Source organism: Mesoplodon bidens (genome assembly GCF_964165515.1).
Source record: "Mesoplodon bidens genome assembly, chromosome: 13".
NCBI lineage: Eukaryota > Metazoa > Chordata > Mammalia > Artiodactyla > Ziphiidae > Mesoplodon > Mesoplodon bidens.
The window spans coordinates 69436709-69451048 of NC_138169.1; the positions used below are offsets into that span (position 1 = coordinate 69436709).

The following is a 14340-nucleotide window of genomic DNA, read 5'->3' on the forward strand; positions in this document are numbered from 1 at the left end:
CTAATTTAAATTAAATCTAATTAAATCTAATAGTGATTTCATAGTAATAGTAAATCAATGCAGTGATAGTGATTTTATAGTAAGAATTAACTTATTCTTAAATCTTTAAAGTCAGAATAAGTTAAAAACTATCTGCAGTTAGCTAATATTAACCATAAATAGGCCTGTATAGGATTTGGATACTGTGAGTGAGCCAACTCTATGTCATGGCAGGTTCCATATCTGATCAGTCTTTTTATACTACCCTTTCCCTGAGGATCTAGGACTGTGCCTTGCATATAGTAGGCACTTAATACATTTTGAATGAATTATTATCAGTTTTATGCTCCATTAAAAAATTTAAGACCTCTGGGATCCAATAGTAGTTTATATCTTGGCATTAACTGACTTTTCGTCTTCCAGAGCCTAATTAGTTCTCTATTTCCCTTAATCAGTGCTTATGAAATTTACCAAGTTAACTAAACACATCTAATATTCCCAACAGGAATCATCTACTGCTTTAGTGGCCTAAGTGATGGGGCTGTTAGCATCTCTTTGGCTGACTGCTTTGCAATCTAGTTGCTTTCAGATGTGAGAAAAGTAATCTTAATATTCATACAGAACTTCTGTCTCACTTCATTTCTTCCAACGTTGATCTGGCAGTGTCCCGTGGGCAAAGCTTATCCTCCACTTATTGAAACCCCAGATGTGTCAGAGTCACACAAGCAAGGTATTTGGGAAAAGTGTTAGGCTTATCAGTCAGCCCCCCAAAATGTTCACAACTGCTGCTTATTTCAGTTGCTCCTCCCAATCACCCCCCCCCACACACACACACATTGGAGCCTCCATCCTAATTCCCACTTCTTTATATACCAGAGTCATTGGCCAGCAGATTTTAAATGTACCAGTTTACCCTGAAAACAGAATATGATGTGATTGAATTAATTTATCATTGTTTGTTGGAAGCTTAACACTCTTAGTTCAGCTCTGACTTAATATTGAAAGAATTTTTAAAAATTGTGAATGCATGCTCTGGTAACAAGATTTAAGTTGTTTCTTCACAACTCTTTTGCAAATAAAATGATGAGCTCTTGGAAAAGCTTTATTAAGAAGAGTGTTTGGTATGCAGAGGAAGGTCACAAGAGCAGGACTTGGAAGTCTTAAAAAAGAAAAAGAAAATCTATACATGTGAGAAAAACAACCAATGTTATCGTAGCTGGCTGCCCCAGCTGGCTTCTTCAACATCACCCACTGATTATAACTGCTTTCACAAATAATACTCTGAAGTGTATAAAGAATTAGCTGTAGTCTTGTACGTGTTTGAGTATAGATTCAAGTCCCAAATGTTTTTTCGAATAGGTATTCTAGAACTCAAAATCTAACCAAATAATCCCAGTTCTACAAATGTACCAAAAGAAAAGGGGATTACCTGTAGTGAAAAACTATTAATTAAATATGGATGATAGTATAATTATTTCTGGTTAATTTCTAGCTCATTTCTCTTAAAGACTACTTTTTCAACTGTTGAACACCTAATAGAAGGCAGTGGTTCCAAATGTGTGCTCCTAGAGAAACCTTCCTTCTTTCTTGGTGTGTTTATAAGAAATATTCAGACCATGTGGGCTGTGACACACTCCCTACTCTTTATTCCATATCCAGTAGCTCATTCCCAGGTACCTATTTGGCACATAACACAAAGACTACTCAAAGCCCAGTTATAAGGCAAAAAGTACTGTCCCCTGGTACAGTAATAATGATACTTTGCCACAAAGTCATGTCCAATGGCAACAGTGTAGACTGGACCTCTTATAACATGATGGAGGTGGGCTCTGTCACTCTAGGAGCCAACACCACCACTCCTGTTCTGAGATGTTCAAGACAGCAACACTTACACTAACACTGGTGCTGTACCTTTTGGTGACACGTTAACACGAGTATTGGAGAAAAAAAGGGGGGTGGGTCAGCTTTTCAGTGAGGAATTGAATTTAGCTTGTTGAAAAGAGTATTTTTGTGACAGATTTTTCTCACGCATAGAAAATCACATTTTCTTGCAAAGTATAATGGTATCATTCTTTTCAGGCTTTCTTTGAAGTGGACAAAATAGTCTTATTCAGTTGTTTGTGTATTTTTAAATATTTGTTAGCTTTTGTCTATTTTGTCTCATTTGTGCTTTCATGTTGCAGGTCCACTAACTTTCTGGTATATTTCCCGATAAACAGGTCGCCATGGAGATGGAGGTTATTGGCCAGTTGATACTAATTTGATTGATAGAAGCACTCTCAATGGTAAGTATATAAATTAGGTTCTATTGGATACGTTATATTAATTAAAATTGTTAATTCTAGAGTGTCTGAGGCAAATTTTCTATTGACTGCAAGTGCCAAGAACCTCAGACTTAGGGTTTTAGTGGGAATAGGAACATGAAATTATTAACAAACCTGGAGCATATCCCACCAGGAGACAGTGCCGATGAGAGTTGACAAGTACACAAAACAGTCAGAAAAGTCCAAGCATAGAAAATTTTATAAATGATGCATGGCTGTTAGCTATCTAGGTTTGAAAGTACTATATATATTTGAAATATTTCTACAATTTTATTGTAGAGAGGTGACTGAAACCCACTCAGTTTCATAAACTGAAGTTAGTGGGACTTTTTCAAGAGTCAGAGTGCCAGGAAATTAAGAGGCAATCAGAATATGGACAATTGAGAAAGAATAATTATTTCCTCACAGTTTCCATCCACTACTGAGCAGTGGTTATATATGTTACAGGTGAAGCAAATGTAAGCCAAAGACACAGAACAGTATACTCTCTTAAATTGCGTGTCCTAAAGAACACTAATCTTGGATAGAATTGCCAAATGGAACAACTGAAAATACAGGAGGCCCAGTAAAATTTGAATCCTTTCTAATTGCCTATGAATCTGAGATAAAGAAAAATATTGCAAGGGGTTACCATCTCAACGTACATAGGCATCTCAGTGTACATATCCGTAGGCAACTAGAAATAATTCAAATTTAACTGAACCTCCTTTATTTTTAATTATTAAATCTGGCAATCCTAATTTTGGATCAAGTTTAGAAGTTTGCTATGGACTATTTTAACTTGCCCTTCAAAAGAAAATGAATTCTCTGATTGAAAAGAAACCTCAGCCCAAATTTGATGTTAACAGATAAGGATTTTTCTTTTCACAGGAGTCAAACTTCAGATGAAGAGAATGACAGTAATTGAGAGAAATGCATGTCACTTTATTTTTTTTACTATTTAAGATTCCTAGTGAGAAATATAATTGTAATTAAATTTGATCTGATATACATTATCTCACAGGAGAAAGTCATGAAGATAAAATAGATGAATGGCATCCAATGACTTTGAGCCAGTTTAGATAGATTGTTGGCATTACCCCTTCTCAATTTTCTGCAACACTTAATGATGTTTTAGGCATTTCCTGTTAAATGAGTGGGGTGAACAAAGTACCTGAAACATTTCTAGAATCCCTACTGGAATAACTAATTATCACAGGCTACATGATTAATTAAGGTGACTTGATAACCTCAGAGAGGCACGGATGGTAGCGGGCATACTTAATCTATTTCCTATTCTATTTTGCTATCCAGTAAGTGAGAGTAAATATGTAATTTGCCTTTAGCTTGGGTTTTTACAAGCAAATCAGCAAAGGCATCTGAAAACTCTACCTTCCTAATTAAAATTCTACTAACGTCTTATACCTTAAAAAGGGCTATATTTTCAAATTATATATATAAGTGAAAGCTTGGCTGATAAAACTCTAACCCTACCATACCTTTGCTAAATAGGCTGCATAAATAAGTACAAAAATTCTTGAAATTTCTTGAGTTTTTGAACCTCATATACAATGAAAATTTCATACATCCCCTCATGTAGTGACAGAATTAGAGAGGTTTCCTATCTATCCTTATACTTCTGGATTCACCCTTCAAAGAATTGTAATAGAATAATGGTTTATTGTCAGGGTACTCAAGCCACTTGCAAATAAATTTAGACCTTGCTAATCATTTACTATCTCTTACAACGTGTCACTGTTTTAAAAAAGCACTCTTGGAATTCAAATAAAGAAAAACAAAGCTATAGTTCATGTTTACTCTTGAAGTTGGAAGCCCTTAATTAAATTGAGGAAACTGAAGAGGCTTCCTAAATTATTTTCTGATGGCAGGTAGAATCAAAGCTAATATGTGGTGATATGGTAGTATTTTACTTTTATGATGCATTCAATTTTGTGGTCCACGTTGTTAAAGCAGGAAAATCTTCAACTTCTGAAAATGTGATTTTGTAGTTTATATTTGTATGAAGGATAACACCAGTGAAAATTACTTCAGTTCAATGCTTTTTTCATTAGGGAAGATAAATCACCAATTTCTTTTTGTTGGTAGCTTTTCCTAAAATTTTCAAAATTAGTAATTTTGGTAAAGAGATCTACAAACCCTGCAAAAGCGTTGTTATATTGACTTCAACCTTTGAAAACTTAAGTTTGATGGGTATTGATACTTTGGTGAAGCATTATTTAAAAATTAATGTTATTAATTTTTGTATATTTAGAATTATATTAGGTGTTCTGTAAAACATGACTTAAACTCCGTGTTTAGGAGAAAAAGCCATGATTTTCCCTCTAGTTTCGATTTCCCTTAAGTAAAGATAATTAGAGTGTCCTAGGCGTCTCAAGCTCTAGTCTACAAGAGGCTCTGCCCACCTACTATCTAAACATTATCTATCTGAAATGATGTTAAGGCCCTCAGACTAATCCCAAACCCCAGGTTCTAGAACTGACTTTGCCATGGATTAGAAATGTGTGAATCAAGTCATTTAAACTCTCTGGATCTCAGTTTTTCATCTGAACATAGGAAGTGTTAAGCTAGATCAGGGTTTCTTAACTACTAAACTATTGCCATTTGGAACTGGATAATTTTGGGGGGACTGGATAATTTTTTTGTTGTTGGGTTCATCCTGTGTACTGTAGGATGTTTAGCAACGTCCCTGGCCTTCATCCACTAGACGCCAGTAGTATCTCCCCTCTACCATGTTGTAACAACACAAACTGACTCTAGACATTGCCAAATTTCCCCTTGGGGGGCAAAATCTCCCCAGTTAACAACGACTGAGCTTGATTAACATTCCCCAAAGGTTGGTCCAAGGTACATGGGTCCCATGAGACTCTCTGAGAAAAAAAGTGTTCCATTGTCAAGTAATCATTGGGAAACTCGTTTGGTACTCACTTCCTTTTGCCAGGTCCTCGCCTTCTACCTGAATACTAGAGGATTAGTCTTGAGAGAGCATCTCTGCTCACTCTGTACCCTTGAGTTTGGTGATCTCATCTACTCCCAGGCTTCAAATTCCATCTGTATTCCAGCTCCCACATTTATATATCTACCACAGACCTTCTAGCTGCCTCTTTACCATTCATCATAAGATCTCAACCCTGACATATTCAAGACTGAACTTGTGTTCTTGCCCCACTGAGCCTACCTGCCCTTTCACCCTCTCCCTCATCTTAGACATAAGGATATTGTTGAGGCCTGAACCTGACTCCTCCTTTCTTTCCTGCCCCAAGTGCAATCTGCTTTATTCATTTACTTTCAAACTGTATTGTGTACGTGTCCTCCTTGCTTGACTGAAGTTGCCACCATCTCAGTTTAAGCTGTCATCAACTCTCACCTGGAGAATTCCATATCCTCTTAGCTGGTCTCTACTTTTCCACCACCAACCCCTCTCCACGCAGAGGGAAGAGATGTCTCCTTGGAACAAAGCAAGCTTGTCACTTTGCTGAAAACTCTTAAACCTTCTGTGATTTTACTGAGGATAGCAGAATGTGATCTACAGGGCTCATGTGAACAAGGTCCTGTTTCTCTTTTCAGCCTCATTTTGTGCCATTTCCTTTTTGCTCCCAATGTTCCAGACACACACACAGTCTGCTTTCAGTTCCCTTGTAAAGGAACAAGAACTAACTCCTCGCAACTCTTCATAATTTAGCTTAAATGTCGCTTCTATAATGAGGCCTCTCATGACCTCCCTCCTCTGTCAATGACCTCGTATCACATCCTCATGTTATATCTTTCTACATGAACTCTACTTTTCTTTAAAACACCAACTACAGTGGTAATGTTATATTTATTTGCTTCATGATTTGTTTAATATAAATCTTGTCCAGTGAATTGTAAGCTCCATGAGATCAACAATTATGCCCCACTCTTTTTTGGTAGGGAGCAATCAATAGGCTAATTTGGAAATTATTCTCAGACTACACAATATACAAGAAGACCATGACATACACATTATTAGGAAATGATATATATGTGGCCCCATAAATACATTCTAATGGTTTCATAGCCTGGCTATTTTTCCTTCAACACCCTTCCAGAAAAATAGCTGAGAAATGGAACTTTCACAACTCCCTTCTGTTGGCTATGCCTTGATCTCAGGTGAGAAGTAACCTGACATTCTGTTCATGTCACAGTGACCCAGATGGGGTACATGTTTCAGGAATGGAAGACAGAACATTTAATATATAGGATTTTTTTTTCTTCTCTGGTCCAACTAGTTGGGCAAGCCTCTGACTGTCTCACAACTGTGTATGTGTCTTATCTCATATTGTTTCTTTTTGCCTACTTGAATCCTCTCATGGCTTTTCCCCTTGCCTCCAGCTTTATTGGAAAATAATTGACATATAACATTGTGTAAGTTTAAGGTGTACAATGAGCTGATTTGATCCACTTAAATAATCCAGAATGATGACAACCATAGTTAACACCTCCATCATATCATATAATTACCACTTACCCATAGTTTGATCACAACATCATATCCACAGCACCCAATTGGATCTTATTTATGGAATAATTGAATGCATTCTCTGCCATTTCTGCGCTACCTCTCCTGGCAATGCATAGTTCACGTTAGCATGTTCAAAATTCTGATATTTGAGGGAAAAAATATGTTTTCCACCTTAATTGACCAAGGAACCTTTTTCCCCCATAATGGTGATTAATATTTCATTTTAGGGAACACTAGGCTAGATTATCTGTGAGATCTCTTCCAGCTGATTGACTATTTAGTACCTTATTTCAGGGTGAAATACTTTGAAATATTCAATGCCATATGAATGTCTGTTCAAATTCAAAGGCCTGTGAAATTATGAAGACTTATGTTGAGCTGAAAGTGTTCTAATAACAAAACTGTTATCTGAGAACACTGCAATCATGGGAGGGAAGTTAATTTCCCAACTAGAAGCTTTCACTGGATCTGTTTGTCTACCCAGAACTGAACTTGTCAATCTTATGTTCACACTGTTTACCTGCCTATTGATACTGTGTAGCTATTAGGGCTCAGCCATTGTGGCAATGAGACCAGGTTCTCAAGATGGGAGTCAGGACTCCTGGATTCGATACATGGCTTTGTGTTCTATGTGATAGTTAAGCACTCAGAGTACCAGTCTATTCATGAGCCTACTGCAGAATTTTTGAGGGCAATTATGATAAGACACATAAAATATTTTTGAAAGCCTACCAAGTATCATAAAAATTAAAGAACTTATTAGTAGTTACACTAAACCAATTTTCTAATCATTACTAAGACTTTAGACCCAACAGATTATGAAATCTATGTTTGCTTTTATTAAATTTAGTATAAAAAGGATGAAATCATTTGTGGTGATCAGATACCATGAAAATTAAGTTGGATGGAATGCTCATGTGATATTTAAAAAAATGTGACTCCCTTCTCACTGATTTTAATGAAACATATCTAGGTCTTGATTACTCAGACATTGGATACCCACACTCTTAGGCTAACACCAGGAACAGATGAATTAGGATACTGTATTTTTCTTTAATTTGGAAAAATCACATAGAATGAAATGTATTGGGCCGCATCATATCTGTTGAGCGCCAACTCTGTGCCAGGGTGTGTGGTCAGTGTGATGCATCTGTTATCTCATGAAATAATCACAGTACCCTGGATCCAGGAGATTTGTAAGCCTTTGAATTATACCATTCAGCTTCTGAAAGGGGGCAAAGGTCACCTTACCTCTTCTGTAGTCAGGCTATCTCCCAGAACTCTTACCTACACAATCTAGATTTGTGAGTTCTAAACTTTTTCCTAATTTAGAGCACTCTTTTAATATATTTAGATATATGGTTGATCATCATTATTTGAAGGTTCTCTATTCATGAATTTACCTACTCTCTAAAATTTTATTTCTAACCCCCAAAACCAATAATTATGGTGCTTTTATGATCATCCTTGGACATGTGCAGAGCAGCCAGAAATTTGAGCAGCCCAGTGCTCACAAACTCAGCTGAGCTGGAACAAGGTGGCATTCTGCCTTTATGGTTCAGCTCTCATACCATGGATGTGTCCTTTCAGCACTACATTTAGTACCAATTTTTCACATTTTTGTGGGGTTTTTTTGGTGGTTTCACTGTTTAAAGTTGTCCCTAAATGTGGTGATGAAGTGCTTTCTAGTGTTCCTAAACACTAAAGGCTGATGTGTCTGATGGAGAAAATATGTGTGTTACTTAAGCTTCACTCAGGCATGAATTTATAGCGCTGTTGGCTATGAGTTCAATGTTAATGAATCAACATTACATATTAAATAAGGCACCTTTAAACAGAAACCCACATGAAACAAGGTTGTGCTTTGATTGGTTGATAAAAAGGTAGGCTCCCAGGAACGTGATACTGTGTTTCCTCTAGAAGCAATACTTTGTATTCCCTAATTTAGTATTTGTGATGTCTTTATAGAACACAACTACTGCAAATAACAAGGATCGACTCCATCTAAAGACACCATTGCACTTGACTTTCTTTACTGCCTGTTCAATGTCAGATACTCTGATTAGTCAGCCTTTAAATGGAGATTGGGAAATTAATGAAAGATCTTGAAAACCAAGTTTTAAACTGTTGGAACTTTTATGAGGAAGTCATAAAGGCCTGGAATCAAAGATTTATAATGGGAGCCCTCATGAACCCAACTCTGTGAGGCAAATGACATCAATATCTCACTTAATCTAAAGCTCAGCAGAATTCAGAGTCATTATTTTCTAATTTGGAGAATGATATCTTCCTAGGTGGAAAGAAAGAAGAGCAAAAATTTGAAAAATTCCAATTTACATGGTTTTAAAAAATATTCATACAGTGTTACTGCCAGGTATGACTCAAACTAAGTTTGTCAGAAATGGTGAACTGTTAAATTTAAGTTAAGCTAATAAAATCCATGAGATCCCTAATGGCCTCCATTGTATGCTCTCACATAAAAGGTTAATTTATTCCAATCAATGAATTTATTAAGAACAGAAAGAGCCTATTGAGATACTACTGTAACATGACTTTTTAAATTGTAAGTAAAACTATGACACAGAAAGTTCTAACCTTTCATTACTTGCCTCATTCCTTTGTAATAAATGAAAAAATTACTTCAAGGAAACCTTATTTCTTTCATTTATAATCAGAATCTTTTAACAGAAATTGCTGTGTAAAAACTTGATGGGTTACCTGCCCCTGAGATTCAAGTTATATCGGTAGCAATTTTTTTTTCCCCAACAATATTGAATCAGCAATAATTTGTTTAAATTTAGGTGACTATCTTTTCAAAAAAAAAAAACCCAATGATTCTTAGATAACTTGTCAAAAGATAGTGTTTCAATTTTGAGGCAAGTGCTGGGTTATTATATTCACTTATGAAAACAAATTAATTTATCTTTCACATTGAATATTATTTCTAAAAAGTTTGTATCAATAGTTTGGAAGTCCACACCAAAAGTATCCCAAATGATATGGTAGATTATTAATTTAGGCAACATTTTATTTAATGTTTCAGTAGGATAATGATACTATAAGCAATTACACTGTGTCAGATAGTTGCTGAGATAGTTGCTTTGTCTGTATTTTTTCTAATTCTGACAGTAACTACATATGATAAATATTATTATTTCCATTTTATAGGTATTATTATTTACATTTTATAGGTATAGGTATTTCCATTTTATAGGATAATGATATTATAAGCAATTACACTGTGTCAGACAGTTGCTGAGATAGTTGCTTTGTCTGTATTTTTTCTAATTCTGACAGTAACTACATATGATAAATATTATTATTTCCATTTTATAGGTAAAGGCACTGAGGTACAAAAGGCCTAAAGATTTTGCTCAAGGGGTATAGAAAACTAATATGGGTTGTTAAAGAAACTCATTCAAATTTAGATCTAGGAAAACATCCAAATTCATTGCTTTCTGCTACTTTTTAAATTATTTATAAATAAAACTATATGCTAATATATACATTTTAGAATTTGGTAGCTTGTAATAGTAAATATGACATAAATCAGAATATTTCTAATTGATTAATCACTGAGGGTTTAAAGAGCTATTTAAAGGGTCTTTAGTCATTCTTGCTTACATAAGCAAATTATCATTCTGTTTTCACCTAAATACTGTCTACCATGTGGTACAGTTGCAGCACAGGAAAAATTTATCTTAGGACTTTATGACACTCTTTCCAACCCTGTGGCTGCTTTTAAATGGGATTCATACACCCTTGACAGGTTGAAAATTAAATGTGCTTTATGGATAGCTTCTTAAAAGGAACAGAAAGTATGAGTGATTGGTGTCAAATAGTTTGTCTTTCACAGCATCAAATAAATAGTATTTTCTCAGCCTTCTCTGATTCTTGTCATACTGGAATTCTTATCGTTCAAAGCGGCATGCTTCCTGCCTTCCCCACTTTCTACTCAATACCATAGCTTAATTATATTTTTCCATTGAGATATAATTCCCATACCATAAATTTACCCTTTCAAAGTGCGCAATTCAGTGTTTTTTAGCATATTCACAAGGTTGTGCCACCATCACCACTATCTAGTTTTAGAATATTTTCATCACCCCAAAGGGAAACCCTCTACCCATTAGCAGTCTTTCCCCATTCACTTCTCCCCACATCCACTGGCAAACACTAATCTACTTTCTGTCTCAGTAGATTTGCCTATTCTGGATATTTCATAGAAGTAGAATTGTACAATAGGTGACCTTTTGTGTCTGGCTTCTTTCACTTAGTATATCATTTTCAAGGTACATGAATTTTGTAGCATGTATCAATACTTCATTCCTTTTTATGACTGGGTGGTATTCTATTGTATGTATATATCACACTTGTTTATCCATTCATCAGTTGATGGCTTCGGGGTTTCCCACTTTTGGTGATTCTGAATAACGTTGCTGTGAATATTCCTATGTAAGTTTCCATGTGAACATTGGTTTCATTTATCTTGGGTAGATAACTTGATCTTTCCTCTCATTTTTCATTGCTTTTTTCCCCAGCTTCAGGAATGCCCAGAACAATAGGAACTCTTTGAATTCTTAACCGAGCTTGATAAGCCATGGCTGTCAGATCTCCCTAAACCTGATCTTCATTTGCCTGTCTTTTCCCAGAGCCACCCATTGGCCAGATGCACCCCCCACATGGCAGCGTCACTCCTCAGAAGAACAGCAACCTGCTTGTGATTATTGTGGTCACCGTTGGCGTCATCACAGTGCTGGTGGTGGTGATCGTGGCCGTGATTTGCACCCGGCGTTCTTCAGCCCAGCAGAGAAAGTAGGTAACAGCTAGTTCCCAAGAGATGAGAAGTCACTGCTTGACCTGACTACCATCTTTTTGAGTTAGATTTTTGACAGCTCTCTTCCTGTGTGCTTCCATAATTCATTACGTGTTCCTTATCTCTTCTCCAGAGCTGGACAAAATCTTGCCTTTGTCCATTCCAGGCCCATAACTTAAGAGGGTGAGCACTAGGCTTGCAGAATTAATAGTAGAATCCACCTGAACACTCACTCTGCATTTCTGTTTGATTTTACTTCTTGAGACCAGATTCTTCCTTTCAAATGAGAGTAGGTATTCCTTAAGTTACAGAGAGTGGACTTCACCATGTCCCTACTTATGGCCGTCTCTCTGCAATTATGTATAAAACATTGGAGGTGTGTATTCCTCTAAAAGTATTTACGTATCCCTTTGGCAAGAAGGCCTGTAGGCATTTAATCAGTGCTTGTTGCCTGAATGACTAAGTATAGACTACCAAACTCAACGTAATTATAATACTACGGAATGTTTAGTTTAGAGGCAGTAGTTAGGATAGACGAGAGATTCCAGAAATTCAAAATGATTCGTATTTCCTGGCTATGGTGGATTTTCAGAAATTAAAAATTTTGAGGGGTTTAAAAATATTTTCATATCATGCAGTTCTAGGTTATAGCACATGCAGAGAACGATATATCAAAGTACAAAGTTTGGAATGGAAAAGGTTTTTGTTTTGTTTTGTTTTGCATTACACGGGCCTCTCACCATTGTGGTCTCTCCCACTGCGGAGCACAGGCTCCGGATGTGCAGGCCCAGCGGCCATGGCTCACGGGCCCAGCAGTTCCGCAGCATGTGGGATCCTCCCGGACCGGGGCACAAACCTGCGTCCCCTGCATCGGCAGGCGGACTCTCAACCACTGCGCCACCAGGGAAGCCCCGGAAAAGGGGTTTTATTTGAGCTTATCCCCTCCCAACGATACCCCATAAACAGCATATTAACCTTGTATCAGCCAGTTATGGGAATCAGCAATAACCTTCTGGTTATTTTTTGCCTCTCTAGCACTTTTCAGATCCAACATGATATGTCTTTTTCAGCTGTGCTATTCTCACTGGATTGGCTACAATAGGCTCTTTCCTTAATTTTTGTTTGTTTTTGGCCTGAGGCATGGTGTTCTGCAAGTCTGAGGCATGGGCCCATAAGTGGCTGGTTTGACAACTGTATACCATACACAGTGCTGGAGAAAGATTCTCTAGCAAATAATTTTCCCTCTTCCCCTGGTAATACCTCAGCCTTTCTCTCTTTTTAAAAATGCTGTGACCCTATTTGTTGATTTCTAGCATATCTTCCAGCATTTTGAAGTAAGGTATTTAGTAACAGGATACAGGAAGATGTACATACTGAAGAAAGTAACATAGGGTATAGATGCAGTCTTTGCATTTCATTTATTTAGATGACAGGTCAAATTTTATATCCAGCTGCATTCATTTGGCTGGACTGTCTTGAAGCTGATGATAGCTGGTGTGCTGGTCCATTGTTTCCGAACAGGGAAACAGACAGAATGAGATTAACAAGGTGGGTCTCCTGTGTAAGCATCTGGGAAGTCATAATCGCCCACTGAGCTTCTAGAGTGCTGGGCACTTGGTAAGGCTCTGGGGGAAAATCACTGTGATTAAGTCATTGAACAGTCTCTTGGTCCAGCAATGCCAGGAAAGGGCTCTTGTAAACAAAGGATGGTGAGAAATCAAAGCTGCAGGTCTCTGAGGCAGAGCTGAGAAAGAGTCACAGAAATGGAAGCAGGGAGGGCAGCAATTTCTGGCCTTATTTCATGACAGTTTTAAAAACATGGATGCGTTCACAAAACGAATTGAAGTAACTGAACCATCTGTAGTGAGGTGTTTTGTTTTGATCATTTTCATTATTGTTAGAAGAATGTTTGAGGGTTATATTGACTTGATGAACTGAACTCCTGGACCTATGTTGTTTCTCCACAGAGAAAATGCTTGTCTTCTCCATGTGCAAAAGTGGGATGTGGTGCTATTTGGGGAAACTCTCAAATTGTCCTAAATCCCACCCTAAGTACTTTGTTAGAAGCTTGAAGGTTTTATATAGAAAGAGTAGAAGCTGAACCCTGGGTATCACTTGTTTTTAAAATTAGGGAATGATTGAAAGAATAAATCACTGCATGAATGACTGAAAACCCAAAGAAAGTGAATCTATAGCTCCTATGCTACTGCTGCTTGGGTTTTTCCTCACCCCACTCCCAAAGTCTCTTAATATTTACTTAGCATATTTTCACAATTTAGCTTCATATATTTTTCTTCAGTAACAGGCCCAATGGCATGCATCCTGATCTCTTTGTTTGTATATGTTAACAGAGAAAAAGGAAAAAAGAAAATCTCTCCTTTAAGATATTTCTGAGTTTTAGTTTAGCTTTTCTTGATTTCATTGAGAGCTCCTCCTGCCCCCATAGCACCACCACTGCACTTTGTAGAACAAATTAAATAATGCAGATGAAAGCAAAATCAGTTCTAATTTGAAACAGAAATAATGTCCATTACAGGGCTCTCAGAAATGGGAGTTTAGTGTAATTAATAAGGTGAAGTAGGAAATATCCATGTGCTTCTTCAGTATCTCTTTATTTAGGACTGCTGGAGAATGTAAATTGTCTATGTAATTTACTGGGGGACTTGAATTACATCCACATGGATTTGAAACATATTTTTGTGTACTATCAGTAATACTCCATTCACGTTAGTGTCTACGCA

General features: G+C 36.8%; 1 protein-coding gene across 1 annotated transcript in view; it reads left to right on the forward strand.

The window, feature by feature from the left end:
- DCC (DCC netrin 1 receptor) overlaps positions 1-14340 on the forward strand; it is a gene marked incomplete at its 5' end in the record, with an annotated part of 1182001 nt that overhangs the window by 1074581 nt on the left and 93080 nt on the right. Inside the window, 2 exons of the mRNA XM_081253253.1 lie at positions 2199-2264; positions 11436-11598. Of these exons, the coding sequence (XP_081109379.1) occupies positions 2199-2264; positions 11436-11598 (229 nt within the window). The remainder of the gene's footprint in view (positions 1-2198; positions 2265-11435; positions 11599-14340) is intronic.